At 40.3% G+C, this 13,708-nt stretch overlaps 1 protein-coding gene across 1 annotated transcript in view; it reads right to left on the bottom strand.

Annotated features, from left to right (window-relative positions):
* The window catches only part of LOC121537968 (teashirt homolog 2-like), a 69,629-nt gene extending 56,123 nt beyond the window's left edge, over window positions 1–13,506 (bottom strand). Inside the window, exon 1 of the mRNA XM_041845651.2 lies at window positions 13,070–13,506. Coding sequence (XP_041701585.1) covers window positions 13,070–13,109 — 40 coding nt within the window. The 5' untranslated portion in view covers window positions 13,110–13,506. The remainder of the gene's footprint in view (window positions 1–13,069) is intronic.
* Between the last annotated feature and the right edge of the window lie 202 nt (window positions 13,507–13,708).

The following is a 13,708-nucleotide window of genomic DNA, read 5'->3' as shown; positions in this document are numbered from 1 at the left end:
TGGTCTTCATACACAGACTATCTATGCCCTGTTCATCGATCTATCTATTTGTGTTACCACCAGACTATAACAATGTTAGAAAATATCTAATGAGTAACTGGCTATCATACATTTCCTGGTATATTTAGCGGAATTAGTGAATCTTCATGGTGTAAAAAAATGCAGCAGAATCATTATTTATTTGGTTTGCCCGCATTCATTTTCTTTCCCTAAATTATACCATTCGTCATCCGCTCATTACAAGGACAGACAATTTTGAAACAATTTCAATTGCCTTTTATTGCTAGCTTAGATGATACAGGATGCATATTTTTCATAACTCTGTCTACTATTGACTCTGTTATTGTAGCTAAGATGATACATTGTGCCCTGCATGAATAAATGCAATAATTGAAAATGATTCACATTTTGGGTTGCATGCAAACTGTCCTGTTACTGTATATACAGTACGTAGTTGTTGTGCATGTTGAGTTTCCAAGGTAACACTGTTCCAGTGGAATAACCTATATGTAATAACAAAGTAACAGGCTATTACAAGATATGACATACAACAAGACATCGCATACTACAAGATATGACATACTACAAGACATGACATACTACAAGACATGACATACTACAAGACATGACATACTACAAGACAAGACATGACATACTACAAGACATGACATACAACAAGACATCACATACTACAAGATATAACATACTACAAGATACAAGATATGACATACTACAAGACATCACATACAACAAGACATCGCATACTACAAGACATCACATACTACAAGACATCACATACTACAAGACATCACATACTACAAGACATCACATACTACAAGACATCACATACTACAAGACATCACATACTACAAGACATCACATACTACAAGATATGACATACTACAAGATACAAGATATGACATACTACAAGACATCACATACAACAAGACATTATATACAACAAGACATCGCATACTACAAGATATGACATACTACAAGACATCACATACTACAAGACATCACATACTACAAGACATCACATACTACAAGATATCACATACAAGATATGACATACTACAAGACATCACATACAACAAGACATCACATACTACAAGACATCACATACTACAAGACATGACATACTACAAGACATGACATACTACAAGACATGACATACTACAAGACATGACATACTACAAGATACAAGATATGACATACTACAAGACATCACATACAACAAGACATTATATACAACAAGACATCGCATACTACAAGATATGACATACTACAAGACATCACATACTACAAGACATCACATACTACAAGACATCACATACTACAAGATATCACATACAAGATATGACATACTACAAGACATCACATACAACAAGACATCACATACAACAAGACATCACATACTACAAGACATGACATACTACAAGACATGACATACTACAAGACATGACATACTACAAGATACAAGATACTACAAGACATGACATACTACAAAACATGACATATTACAAAACATTATATACTACAATATATTAAATACATATTATGAACTCATGCAATAATTGTCTAAGATGCTCAATCATTTGTATAGTTCTGTATTTTCTTGGAAAATGAAAATAACAGTGGTAAGTACTAATAGGCACGTACAGCGCATTCGGAAAGTATTCAGACCCCTTGACGTTTTCCACTTTGTTACATTACAGCCTTATTCTACAATTGATTATATTGTTGTTTTCCTCATCAATCTACACACAATACCCCATCATGACAAAGCAAAAAAAGTTGTTTCCATTTTTTGCAAATTTATTTATTGACATTTGCATAAGTATTCAGACCCTTTACTCAGTAGTTTGTTGAAGCACCTTTGGCAGCGATTACAGCCTTGGGTCTTCTTGGGTATGACGCTACAAGCTTGACACACCTGTATTTCAGGAGTTTCTCCCATTCTTCTCTGCAGATCCTCTCAAGCTCTGTCAGGTTGGATGGGGAGCGTTGCTGCACAGCCATTTTCAGGTCTCTCCAGAGATGTTCGATTGGGTTCAAGTCTGGGCTCTGGCTGTGCCAATCAAGGACATTCAGAGACTTGCATTGTCTTGGCTGTGTGCTTAGGGTCGTTGTGCTGTTGGAAGGTGAACCTTCGCCCCCAGTCTGAGGTCCTGAGCAGGTTTTCATCAAGGATCTTTCTGTACTTTGCTCCGTTCATCTTTCCCTCAATCCTAACTAGTCTCCCAGTCCCTGCCGCTGAAAAACATCCCCACAGCATGATGCTCACAGCACCATGCTTCACCGTAGGGATGGTGCCAGGTTTCCTCCAGACGTGACGCTTGGCATTCAGGCCAGAGTTCAATCTTGGTTTCATCAGACCATCAGGTTTCGTGGTCCTCTGTAGCTCAGCTGGTAGAGCACGGCGCTTGTAACGCCAAGGTAGTGGGTTCGATCCCCGGGACCACCCATACACAAAAAAAAATGTATGCACGCATGACTGTAAGTCGCTTTGGATAAAAGCGTCTGCTAAATGGCATAGTATAATAGTATAGTATCAGACCAGAGAATCTTGTTTCTCATGGTCTGGGAGTCCTTTAGGTGTCTTTTGGCAAACTCCAAGCAGGCTGTCATGTGCCTTTTACTGAAGAGTGGCTTCCGTCTGGCCACTCAACCATAAAGGCCTGATTGGTGGAGTGCTGCAGAGATGGTTGTCCTTCTGGAAGGTTCTCCCATCTCCACAGAGGAACTCTAGAGCACTGTCAGAGTGACCATCGGGTTCTTGGTCACCTCCCTGACCTAGGCCCTTCTCCCCCGATTGCTCAGTTTGGCCGGGCGGCCAGCTCTAGGAAGAGTCTTGGTGGTTCCAAACTTCTCCCATTTAAGAATGATGGAGGCCACTGTGTTCTTGGGAACCTTCAATTCTGCAGACATTTTGTGGTACCCTTCCCCAGATCTGTGCTTCGACACAATCCTGTCTCGGAGCTCTACAGACAATTCCTTCGACCTCATGGCTTGGTGCTTGCTCTGACATGCACTGTCAACTGTGGGACCATATATAGACAGGGGTGTGCCTTTCCAAATCATGTCCAATCAATTGAATTTACCACAGGTGGACTCCAATCAAGTTGTAGAAACATCTCAAGGATGATCAATGGAAACAGGATGCACCTGAGCTCAATTTCGAGTCTCATAGCAAAAGGTCTGAATACTTATGTAAATAAAGGTATTTCTGTTTTTTATTTTTAATACATATGCAAACATTTCTAAAAACCTGTTTTCACTTTGTCATTATAGGGTATTGTGTGTAGATTGATAAGGGAAAAATTTAATGTAATCAAATTTTTGAATAAGGCTGTAACTGTGGAAAATGTGGAAAAAGGCAAGGGGTCAAAATAATTTCCAAATGCACTCTAACTAACATATAACTGTTACTTGTTACCTAGTACCTGGTAAAAAGTCATTAAAACAGGTTATTCCGTTCACTGATTTACTTATAAATTTTACGTACCAGAGTAAACTAAGACATACAATAATATGTTCTCTTGAATCCTCTTAATCAAGTTGCAAGCACAGCAGAATTATTCTATATTCAACACGGACACCTAAGCTGTCAGTGCTATTTAATGAGATTCAATTAAGATGTTCGTTTCAAAAGACTGGCTCAGCACATGCAGGCAAATAACTCAAGGCTTGAAATGCACACCAATGGAAAGTGAAGAGCAAAATAGCATACTACATTTACTGTATTGAATTTTAGGAATATTGTACAGTATGAATGTTTATTGTAATATGTTAGAGGCCCATCAACTGACATTATATACTGAAGCTACCATAGGAAAATGGTTTGAAATGGCCAAAATCAGAAGAAACCTGTCACGGTTTACTACGCCAGAACCCAGAAGCAGACCAGGACAAGGTACTTAGAGAAAAAGGTGAGTGTTTATTAATTGACTCCCGAGTGAGGCTGAATAATCCAGGGACAGAGCGGGTGGCGTGGATGGGTTGTTGAGGGTGCAGTGGTAGGTCCAGACATGGCTCGGCAGCCGCCGACCATCAGGCAGAGGTTGGGTGAAGGTTCCGGGTGAGAGACTGCAGACAGAACAAAACGGAGGTGAGTACACAGCAAATCAACAAGGTGCAAAACAACAAAAACTAACGCTAGAACTCAAGGCTGATACGCTGACAAACATACTGTTCATGGCTAACGATCCGGCAGGAACTGGATGTTCGGCCAGAGCCTAAGAAGGGTGATGATCAGGACCAGGTGTGCAGATTGCTGATGGGATGCAGGTGCGGAACACAAGAGCGCTCCCCGGAGCGTTCCCGAACCCTCGGGAAACTGGAGATTACGAACAGGAACACTCGTCACCAGACAGGACCCGACTCAGACAGCCGGGATCGTTACAAAACCGATATACGGTTCTGTTTAGTCCATTGATTGATCAATGAATTGATTGATTGTCAAATACAGTAATGACATTGAAAATAACATTTTTTTTTGCCCACTTTATATTCCTGATTGGTTGTATACTAAGAGGTTCATGTACAAGCATCATTCTTCTAGACACCAAATGTGATTGAATTGGTGAAAAATGTTCTATTGTAAAAGCCTCCGTTTGACCCCAGTCTAGAGAATGGAGAGCATAGGCCAGGGATATCAGCTTTTTGGTTCCAGGTAGAACCCTTTTGCTTCCAGGTAAAACCCTTTTGAGTTCCTTGTAGAATCCTTTGCACAGAGGGTTCTACATGGAACCCAAAAAGGTTCTACCTGAACACAAAAAGGATTCTACCTGGAACCAAAAAGGGTTCTTCAGAGAGTGTATGCTAAATGTGAACAACATTTAAAATGCAAATTGAACTGCCTTTTGACCTCTAGGAAAAGCAGAGAGCCACAGTATAGAGTCAGTTTACCTTTGTAATTGTTACAGATCACACCATTAGCACAATATTGTCCTAGCTCCTGCTACTGTAGACAGTAAGTGCTAAGAGTTAATTTGCATAATACATCTTAATTGAAGCCCATTAAGGATTTGATTAGAAGCAAATCAGATTAATGTTTTCACTGTGTTTTGGATTTGTTTAGCATTCAGTAGTGCTGAGCAATTAACCGAAATGTCGGTTATTTTTCGTTTTTAAAACAACTAATTATTTTTCTTTTATATTTTTCTTTTCTTTTTTCTTTTTTTAGAGTGTAGATCAGCTTTAATATTGCAGATAGATTGTAACTTCCATCAATGTAATTGTCTGCATCACTTCCAATCCCCCATATGTTTTTTTCTCTCGCATATTTATATATATATATATATATATATATATATATATATATATATATACAGTGAGGGAAAAAAGTATTTGATCCCCTGCATTTTAATGATGGAAATAAGTATTTGACCCCCTCTCAATCAGAAAGATTTCTGGCTCCCAGGTGTCTTTTATACAGGTAACGAGATGAGATCGGTGAGGAATCAGCCCTGAACTACATGGGAGGATCTTGTCAAGGCAGCTGGGACCATAGGCACCAAGAAAACAATTGGTAACACACTACGCCGTGAAGGACTGAAATCCTGCAGCGCCCGCAAGGTCCCCCTGCTCAAGAAAGCACATATACATGGCCATCTGAAGTTTGCCAATGAACATCTGAATGATTCAGAGGAGAACTGGGTGAAAGTGTTGTGGTCAGATGAGACCAAAATCGAACTCTTTGGCATCAACTCAACTCGCCGTGTTTGGAGGAGGAGGAATGCTGCCTATGACCCCAAGAACACCATCCCCACCGTCAAACATGGAGGTGGAAACATTATGCTTTGGGGGTGTTTTTCTGCTAAGGGGACAGGACAACTTCACTGCATCAAAGGGACGATGGACGGGGCCATGTACCGTCAAATCTTGGGTGAGAACCTCCTTCCCTCAGCCAGGGCATTGAAAATGGGTCGTGGATGGGTATTCCAGCATGACAATGACCCAAAACACACGGCCAAGGCAACAAAGGAGTGGCTCAAGAAGAAGCACATTAAGGTCCTGGAGTGGCCTAGCCAGTCTCCAGACCTTAATCCCATAGAAAATCTGTGGAGGGAGCTGAAGGTTCGAGTTGCCAAACATCAGCCTCGAAACCTTAATGACTTGGAGAAGATCTGCAAAGAGGAGTGGGACAAAATCCCTCCTGAGATGTGTGCAAACCTGGTGGCCATCCACAAAAAACGTCTGATCTCTGTGATTGCCAACAAGGGTTTTGCCTCCAAGTACTAAGTAATGTTTTGCAGAGGGGTCAAATACTTATTTCCCTCATTAAAATGCAAATCAATTTATAACATTTTTGACATGCGTTTTTCTGGATTTTTGTTTTGTTATTCTGTCTCTCACTGTTCAAATAAACCTACCATTAAAATGATAGACTGATCATTTCTTTGTCAGTGGGCAAACGTACAAAATCAGCAGGGGATCAAATACTTTTTTCCCTCACTGTATATGTCTAAACAAAAGACTCCACTATGCAAGTAACTATTTCAATAGAATATTTATGATGTCACTGCGACAACTGTCGATAGACGTAGCTGGTAAATTCGCTCTGGCTATTTACTCCGATTTCAGAGCACTCTCGTCTGAGTGTGCCAGAGCGCAGAATAACTGACGAATTTACGAACACTCAACACCCGTTGAATGTGGCCGGTGTCAGTAAACGTTGGCAAAAAAAGCGTAATTAAATTGTTGCCAGCAGCACAGTTGCAGTCACCAACGCTCTGGATAACATAAAAACAGCCTAACCAGCTCTGCTAGGGCGAGTAAAATGGTCAGAGTGAGCTGTTCTCTCATTTGTGTCTGGAAGTAGCTAGTAAGCTTGCCAATGTTAGCCTGTTAGCTTGGGTGCTTGACTGCTGTTGTTAGGTCAGAACACTCGGATCAACCCTACTTTTCGGCCAGAGCGTCCAGTGTGCGCTCTGAGAGCGAAGCGCTCTGAATTTTACGAACGGCCATTCTGACAACGCTCTGAGTTTATCAACGCCCAGAGCACACTCTGGCACTCCAGATTAAATTTACGAACACACCCGTAGTATAAACCAGCCTTTAGTCTTGAAATCTTTGGTTGTTTAGTACATAGTCTCACATGTGAATCCTTAAAGAGCTGGGTGGGGCTAAAGCTTAAAAGGGTGTGAACGATGCTGAATGGGTGTAGACAAAGAAGAGCTCTCCAGTAGGTACCAAAACATTCAAGGGCCATTTTGTCAAAAGTGAGGTTACATGTTTAACAACTTTCAAAGCATAATTACTTTCCCATTGTTCCTCAACTGTAGTCTACAATATACCATTTTCTAGCTCTGAGTCTCTACTTTTATCCAATGTAAAAAACACAATTTCAAATTTTGCTACATAAGACCGAATCGAGCCGGTCGGTCACATATGTCCAAAACGTAGGTCTACAACTATACATTTCAGTCAACAATTCTCAGGTAGTCCTATTCATTCATGTGTTGGAGTAAACTGTGTTTGATAAGGTGATGTACAGCGTAAACGTGCTTAATGCTTACTTATAAGAATGCAGTGTGCTTGGCAAGTGGACAACCTCCACTGTCCGTGTAGCTCAGTTGGTAGAGCATGGCGTTTGCAACGCCAGGGTTGTGGGTTCGATTCCCACGGGGGGCCAGTATGAAAAATGTATGCACTCACTAACTGTAAGTCGCTCTGGATAAGAGCGTCTGCTAAATGACTCAAATGTAAAATGTAAATATACAAACGTCCTTCATACAGCAGGACCAGAGTGTTATTACATTATCTCTACTAGCCCTTTCCCATTTTCATCCTCAAAGTACATTTAGATGAACTGCCCTTACTCTTCAGTCTTTTCCCCATTTCGGTGTTTAAACCATTGTATCTGGTACCTGGACAAAGCACCGTGCTGTGGCATAATTTCCTTTATACTTGAGATTTAGCCTGCTTACAATAAACTCTCAATATTCTAGTTATTGTCTGCCTTAATGAGGAAATAATATAACAAGAAATACTTTTTCTGCTGCGATGATCACATGGACACATGATCCACATGAATCACCCAGCCCAACGGCATATCAAATTGTGTAATTTGCCTGGAAACTAGCGCAGGTCTCAGAGGGAATGCAAGGTGAATGAGCAGTTGCAGGCTGCAGTTGTGTTGTGACTGAGGAGGTACGGTGCAACACTGCACAGGCAGTCAGGCACTCACCTTGAGACCAATCATAACAGTCTGTTTTCCACACAGGACAGGAGCTGGAGGGAGGAGAGATCACTACGCTGGAGGGCACAGGAGTCTCTGTTCTTATCACCTAGACAGTGCGCCCCCCTGCTGACTCCCTCTCAGACTATTACCTATCCACACCTGCCGTCACCTCACCTCACTGCAATGAGATCTCTATAGCTCAGCTGGTAGAGCATGGTGCTTGCAATGCCAAGATTGTGGGTTCGATTCCCGCTGGGTCCACCCATACGAAAAATGTATGCACACATGACTGTAAGTCGCTTTGGATAAAAACATTTGCTAAATGTCATTTCTTATTATTAGATCACACAACACACCCCATACACCAAATATGAGGACAACCCAATAGGAGAGCAAAACTAAGCCATCAAGACCTTCGACAAAGTCACTTTTTGGTACAAAACACAATAATTAGCAAAGGTTGTAATCTTCTACAGAAAAATAGGCCAGATAATTTAACACTTCTTTATTTGGATGTGCCCTTTCCTTTCATCTTATGTCACTCAAATCAAACTGCTGAATTGGACTTCCTTTTCTTTTTACCTAAACTATGAAAAACAACATCTGCCTTGATGATAAGATGTTTCCAGAAAAAAAATAAAACTTTCAGCTAGCCAATCCCCACAAGCTAATGTCTCTCACTTAAAGCCTTTGTCTGTTGTCCAATGTTTCTTGTTAAAAGCAAATTGGGCTAACGGTTTGAGGCACAGCTAGAGCTATTTAGTCAATTTATAAATACAAACCACTCATAGGGTTGCATGTGTCTGCAACATATGAAACCAAAACACACATTTCATAAATACTTTGCGATATTCCATCCCATATTCCTTAACGTTTCCTAATATTTTCACAATTGCATAATGTGACTTAAATCTAAAGGTTTAGTGTGTTCTGCAGTGTGCCAGGAAGGAATTGTCACTTTACGTTACCCTTACGTTCAATGAATGATGAGCAAATGTAATACTGTAACTGGCCTTTACTTGAATGTCTGTAGCCTCAAACCAAATGTCCCATAAATGAATGGGCTGTAGCTGAGGATATTCTCTTTATTACACCTTCAAAATCACATTTTCACTGAGGGATAGGCCTACTACATCTTTTTTTTTTTTTTATGAAAAAAAGAATCCTTGCATCTCTTATTTCAATAGCCCTCTCTCCTTGTTCCCTTCCACACATCATTAAACATATTATTATAACATGACTGTCAGCCCGTGTCTCTCTTCGCTCCATTCTTGCTCTGCCAGGTAATCAATTTGTCGTCACTCTCTGTAACCCCAGTAAAATCATCAAGCGAAATGAGTTACAGCTGCAAAGAGCCTTCGAGAATACAGAGGGAAACAAGCGAGTGAGAGAAATGACAACACAGCCCAGGAATATTCAGCCGCCTGGTAGCACATCCCAGGTCTTGAAGATGAAATATTAATGCACAATTTGTTTATCTGCAGGCCAACATCTCTCTGATGCCGAGCTGTTAATTTTCTATCGGCACAGACAACGGATCAGTCAGTCATGAACTCTTCACAACCATTACAGGTAGACATTTTGATTAAGTATTCCTAATGTAGTGGATAGGAAAGAATGGAAACACTCTGCCTGCCAACTTCTGATTGACCATTAAGCCACTGATGAATGAGCCTGTCAAAGAGGAGACAATTACCTCAACAATGAAGAAACTCTTCAGGAAGGCTTATTTCTCTATAGGGCTGGCACATTTACCAGATTACAGGCGAGGCAGCTGAGAGCGTTTAAAGAGATTTTAGGCATCTTCTCAAAAGTTCCCAGGATAATAGTGGGTTGGGGAGAAAGAAAATGGCTTTTTCTGAGTGGAATGTGGTACAAAAATATTTCGTGTGTGAATAATAATAATACATACAGTACCAGTCAAAAGTTTGGACACAACTACTCATTCAAGGGTTTTTCCTTTCTTTTTACTATTTTCTACAATGTAGAATAATAGTGAAGACATCAAAACTATGAAATAATACATATGGAATCATGTAGTAACCAAAAAAGTGTTAAATCAAAATATATTTTATATTTGAGATTCTTCAAATAGCCACCCTTTGCCTTGATGAAAGCTTTGCACACTCTTGGCATTCTCTCAACCAGCTTCACCTGGAATGCTTTTCCAACAGTCTTGAAGGAGTTCCCACATATGCTGAGCACTTGTTGGCTGCTTATCCTTCACTCTGCGGTCCAACACATCCCAAACCATCTCAATTGGTTTGAGGTCAGGTGATTTGGAAGGCCAGGATATCTGATGTAGCACACCATCACTATCCTTCTTGGTCAAATAGCCCTTACACAGCCTGGAGGTGTGTTGGGTCATTGTCCTGTTGAAAAAAAGTCCCACTAAGTGCAAACCAGATGGGATGGCGTATTGCTGCAGAATGCAGTGGTAGCCATGCTGGTTAAGTGTGACTTGAATTCTAAATAAATCACAGACAATAAATTAAAATAAATCAACACCATCACACTCCTCCTCCATGCTTCACAGTGGGAACCACACATGCGGAGATCATACGTTCACCTACTCTGCGTCTCACAAAGACACGGCGGTTGGAACCAAAAATCTCAACTTTGGAGGAAAGGACAGATTTCCACCGGTCTAATGTCCATTGCTTGTGTTTCTTGGCCCAAGCAAGTCTCTTCTTCTAATTGGTGTCCTTTAGTAGTTGTTTCTTTGCAGCAATTCGACCATGAAGGCCTGATTCACGCAGTCTCCTCTGAACAGTTGATGTTGAGATGTGTCTGTTACTTGAAATCTGTGAAGCATTTATTTGGGCTGAAATTTCTGAGGTGCAGTTAACTCTAATGAACTTATCCTCTGCAGCAGAGGTAACTCTGGGTCTTCCTTTCCTGTGGTGGTCCTCATGAGAGCCAGTTTCATCATAGTGCATGATGGTTTTTGTGACTGCATTTGAAGAAACTTTCAAAGTTCTTGACATTTTCTGGATTGACTGACCTTTATGTCTTAAAGTAATGATGGACTGTAATTTCTCTTTGCTTATTTGAGCTGTTCTTGCCATAATATGGACTTGGTCTTTTACTAAATAGGGCTATCTTCTGTATACCCCCCCTACCTTGTCACAACACAACTGATAAGCTCAAACATATTAAGAAGGAAAGAAATTCCACAAATTAACTTTTAACAAGGCACACCTGTTAATTGAAATGTAATCCAGGTGACTACCCTATGAAGCTGGTTGAGAAAATGCCAAGAGTGTGCAAAGCTTTCATCAAGACAAAGGGTGGCAATTTGAAGAATCTCAAATATAAAATATATGTTGATTTAACACTTTTTTGGTTACTACATGATTCCATATGTGTTATTTCATAGTTTTGATATCTGCACTATTATTCTACAATGTAGAAAATAGTAAAAATAAAGAAAAACCCTTGAATGAGTAGGTGTGTCCAAACTTTTGACTTGTGCTGTATAAGGATGAGTGTGTGTGTTTGGGGGTGTTTGTGTGTGTGTGTCCATACACTTGACTGTGTGTCTATTAGATAAGGGTTTCATTATCTTAAGCGGCTATAAAGATCTGCCATTATTGGCAGAGAACAATCACCATCTGGTGCCTAAATCCGCAACCATAATAAGCAGTGATAACTTCTAAACCCACTGAACAGCATGCAGCTACCCCCACTGACAATACACTTTATCAACTCATTCATATCCATCATCTCAATTATTTTGAGTCCCTATTTTAATAACGCCACTGGTCTATTACAATGGTGGAAACACTATCAAGAACAAGGTCAAGGTTAATCATACAGGTGACTTATATGGCCTGAATTACTGAGAATTAACACCAATTATTTAGCAGAGTGAGGTAACAAAGGATGAAAGAAGGAGTAGGACAGCCTGATGCTTTTGACTTAGTTGGTTTTGATCTATCTGGCTTAAGTAACCCGATTTGTTAACACTAAAATGAGTTGGTCACCATAACAAACACAGTATTGGCACACTGATGACCCCTAACACTACAGTACTATACCACTATTGGTGATGACATGAAGAAAGGCCACACTGAGAACATATGCTTAAGTACACACACACACCAAAAACTACGGGCAACACAAACTCTAACCTTATTTGAAAGATGTGCATGTATTTTTCCTGATGACCCCTAACACCTACAGTAGGCAACAGAGTTTGGTCTACGCTTGTGTTTATATTTTGCACCTTGCACTGTAGATGATGTAGGCCTACTGTATGTATTCAGTTTACTGAATCCACATGAGTGACAGCCAGGTATAACTATTTACATTTCATTTGCATTACACTGTTACAGTGATTGTCTCAGGTGTTCTCCATCTAGGTGAAAAAACGTGTATATGAACATTATAAACACTGTACACACACCAAAAAGTGTTGTCGTTGAGAACATTAAAATATTTCCTCTCTCTCTCGAAGTTCAACTGTTTCAGACAGCCTACCAGAAGCACACATCTGAAATATCATTTTAAGCACGTCTTAATTGTTTATGGCAATACACGTCACTTTTGCTTTCTAGTAAAACAATTTTTTAATAACTTGGACTAAATTACAATTAACTAACTAAACTAAAGTAGACTAATTCAATGAAATGACCAACACATATGTGCGCATAATAGCCTATATATATCTCTCTCTCGTTCAAAAACGGAAAACTTTAACTTATTATTACAAAAAGACTCGAGTATCATATTTTAATAAGTTGCACCTTTGTCATCTGGTATTACTGTCACTTTGATATTCGCTTTGAGCCAGTAAAGAGGCTACTGATACGATATCAATTTGATAAGAATAACATATAATATTGTTCAAGACCAATATAGGTGTGAATGTCCTCTTACCCGCAGCCCTTTTCGGCGCCTGCTGTTTCCTCCTTGGCATTTTTGAACTCGTAGTTCACGTAGCTCACTCTGCTCAGGTGAAATCAGTATGCGGTCTAGTAAGATAGTCCATGCAGCGCGAGCGACTCTTTATTTAGAGTAGCCTACTTCTCTCCTCTTACTCTAAAATCCAGAGTCAGAAAACGTTGCCTGTGCAATGCAGATGTCAAAGCTGTTATTATTCTTTCACCGTTCCTAGATCATCTAGGGCGGACTGTCTTCTCCTTTTCTTTCCGTTTCGGTCCACCAAAGCCATAGGACGACGTCCGTCAGATCGATGCGTAAAACGTTTGGGTAATGGTAGGCTTATATCACGCACGGAGCAGGCAGGGTGAGGCGATGCCAGCAAACATCGATCCATAGAACAAACGGAACATTAAAATCTCCTCCCTCTTCGCCTGGACTTCATGATAGCAGTGAGACATTTGGTCGTCACTAGCCACACAGTCATAATTATGTCTATACCCCGCCCCTTTCTAAACACACTGCTTATGCCTAACCCTAACCTTAAAGTAAGACCAAAAAGCTATTGTATTTTATTGCCAATTTTCACTTCGTGGCTATGTAAGCTAGTGGAAACCAGACATTTGTTACACTCAA

Source organism: Coregonus clupeaformis, chromosome 24 (assembly GCF_020615455.1).
Source record: "Coregonus clupeaformis isolate EN_2021a chromosome 24, ASM2061545v1, whole genome shotgun sequence".
Classification (NCBI taxonomy): domain Eukaryota; kingdom Metazoa; phylum Chordata; class Actinopteri; order Salmoniformes; family Salmonidae; genus Coregonus; species Coregonus clupeaformis.
Note: the sequence above shows the minus strand (reverse complement) of the source record. Positions and strands in the feature narration are given on the sequence as shown.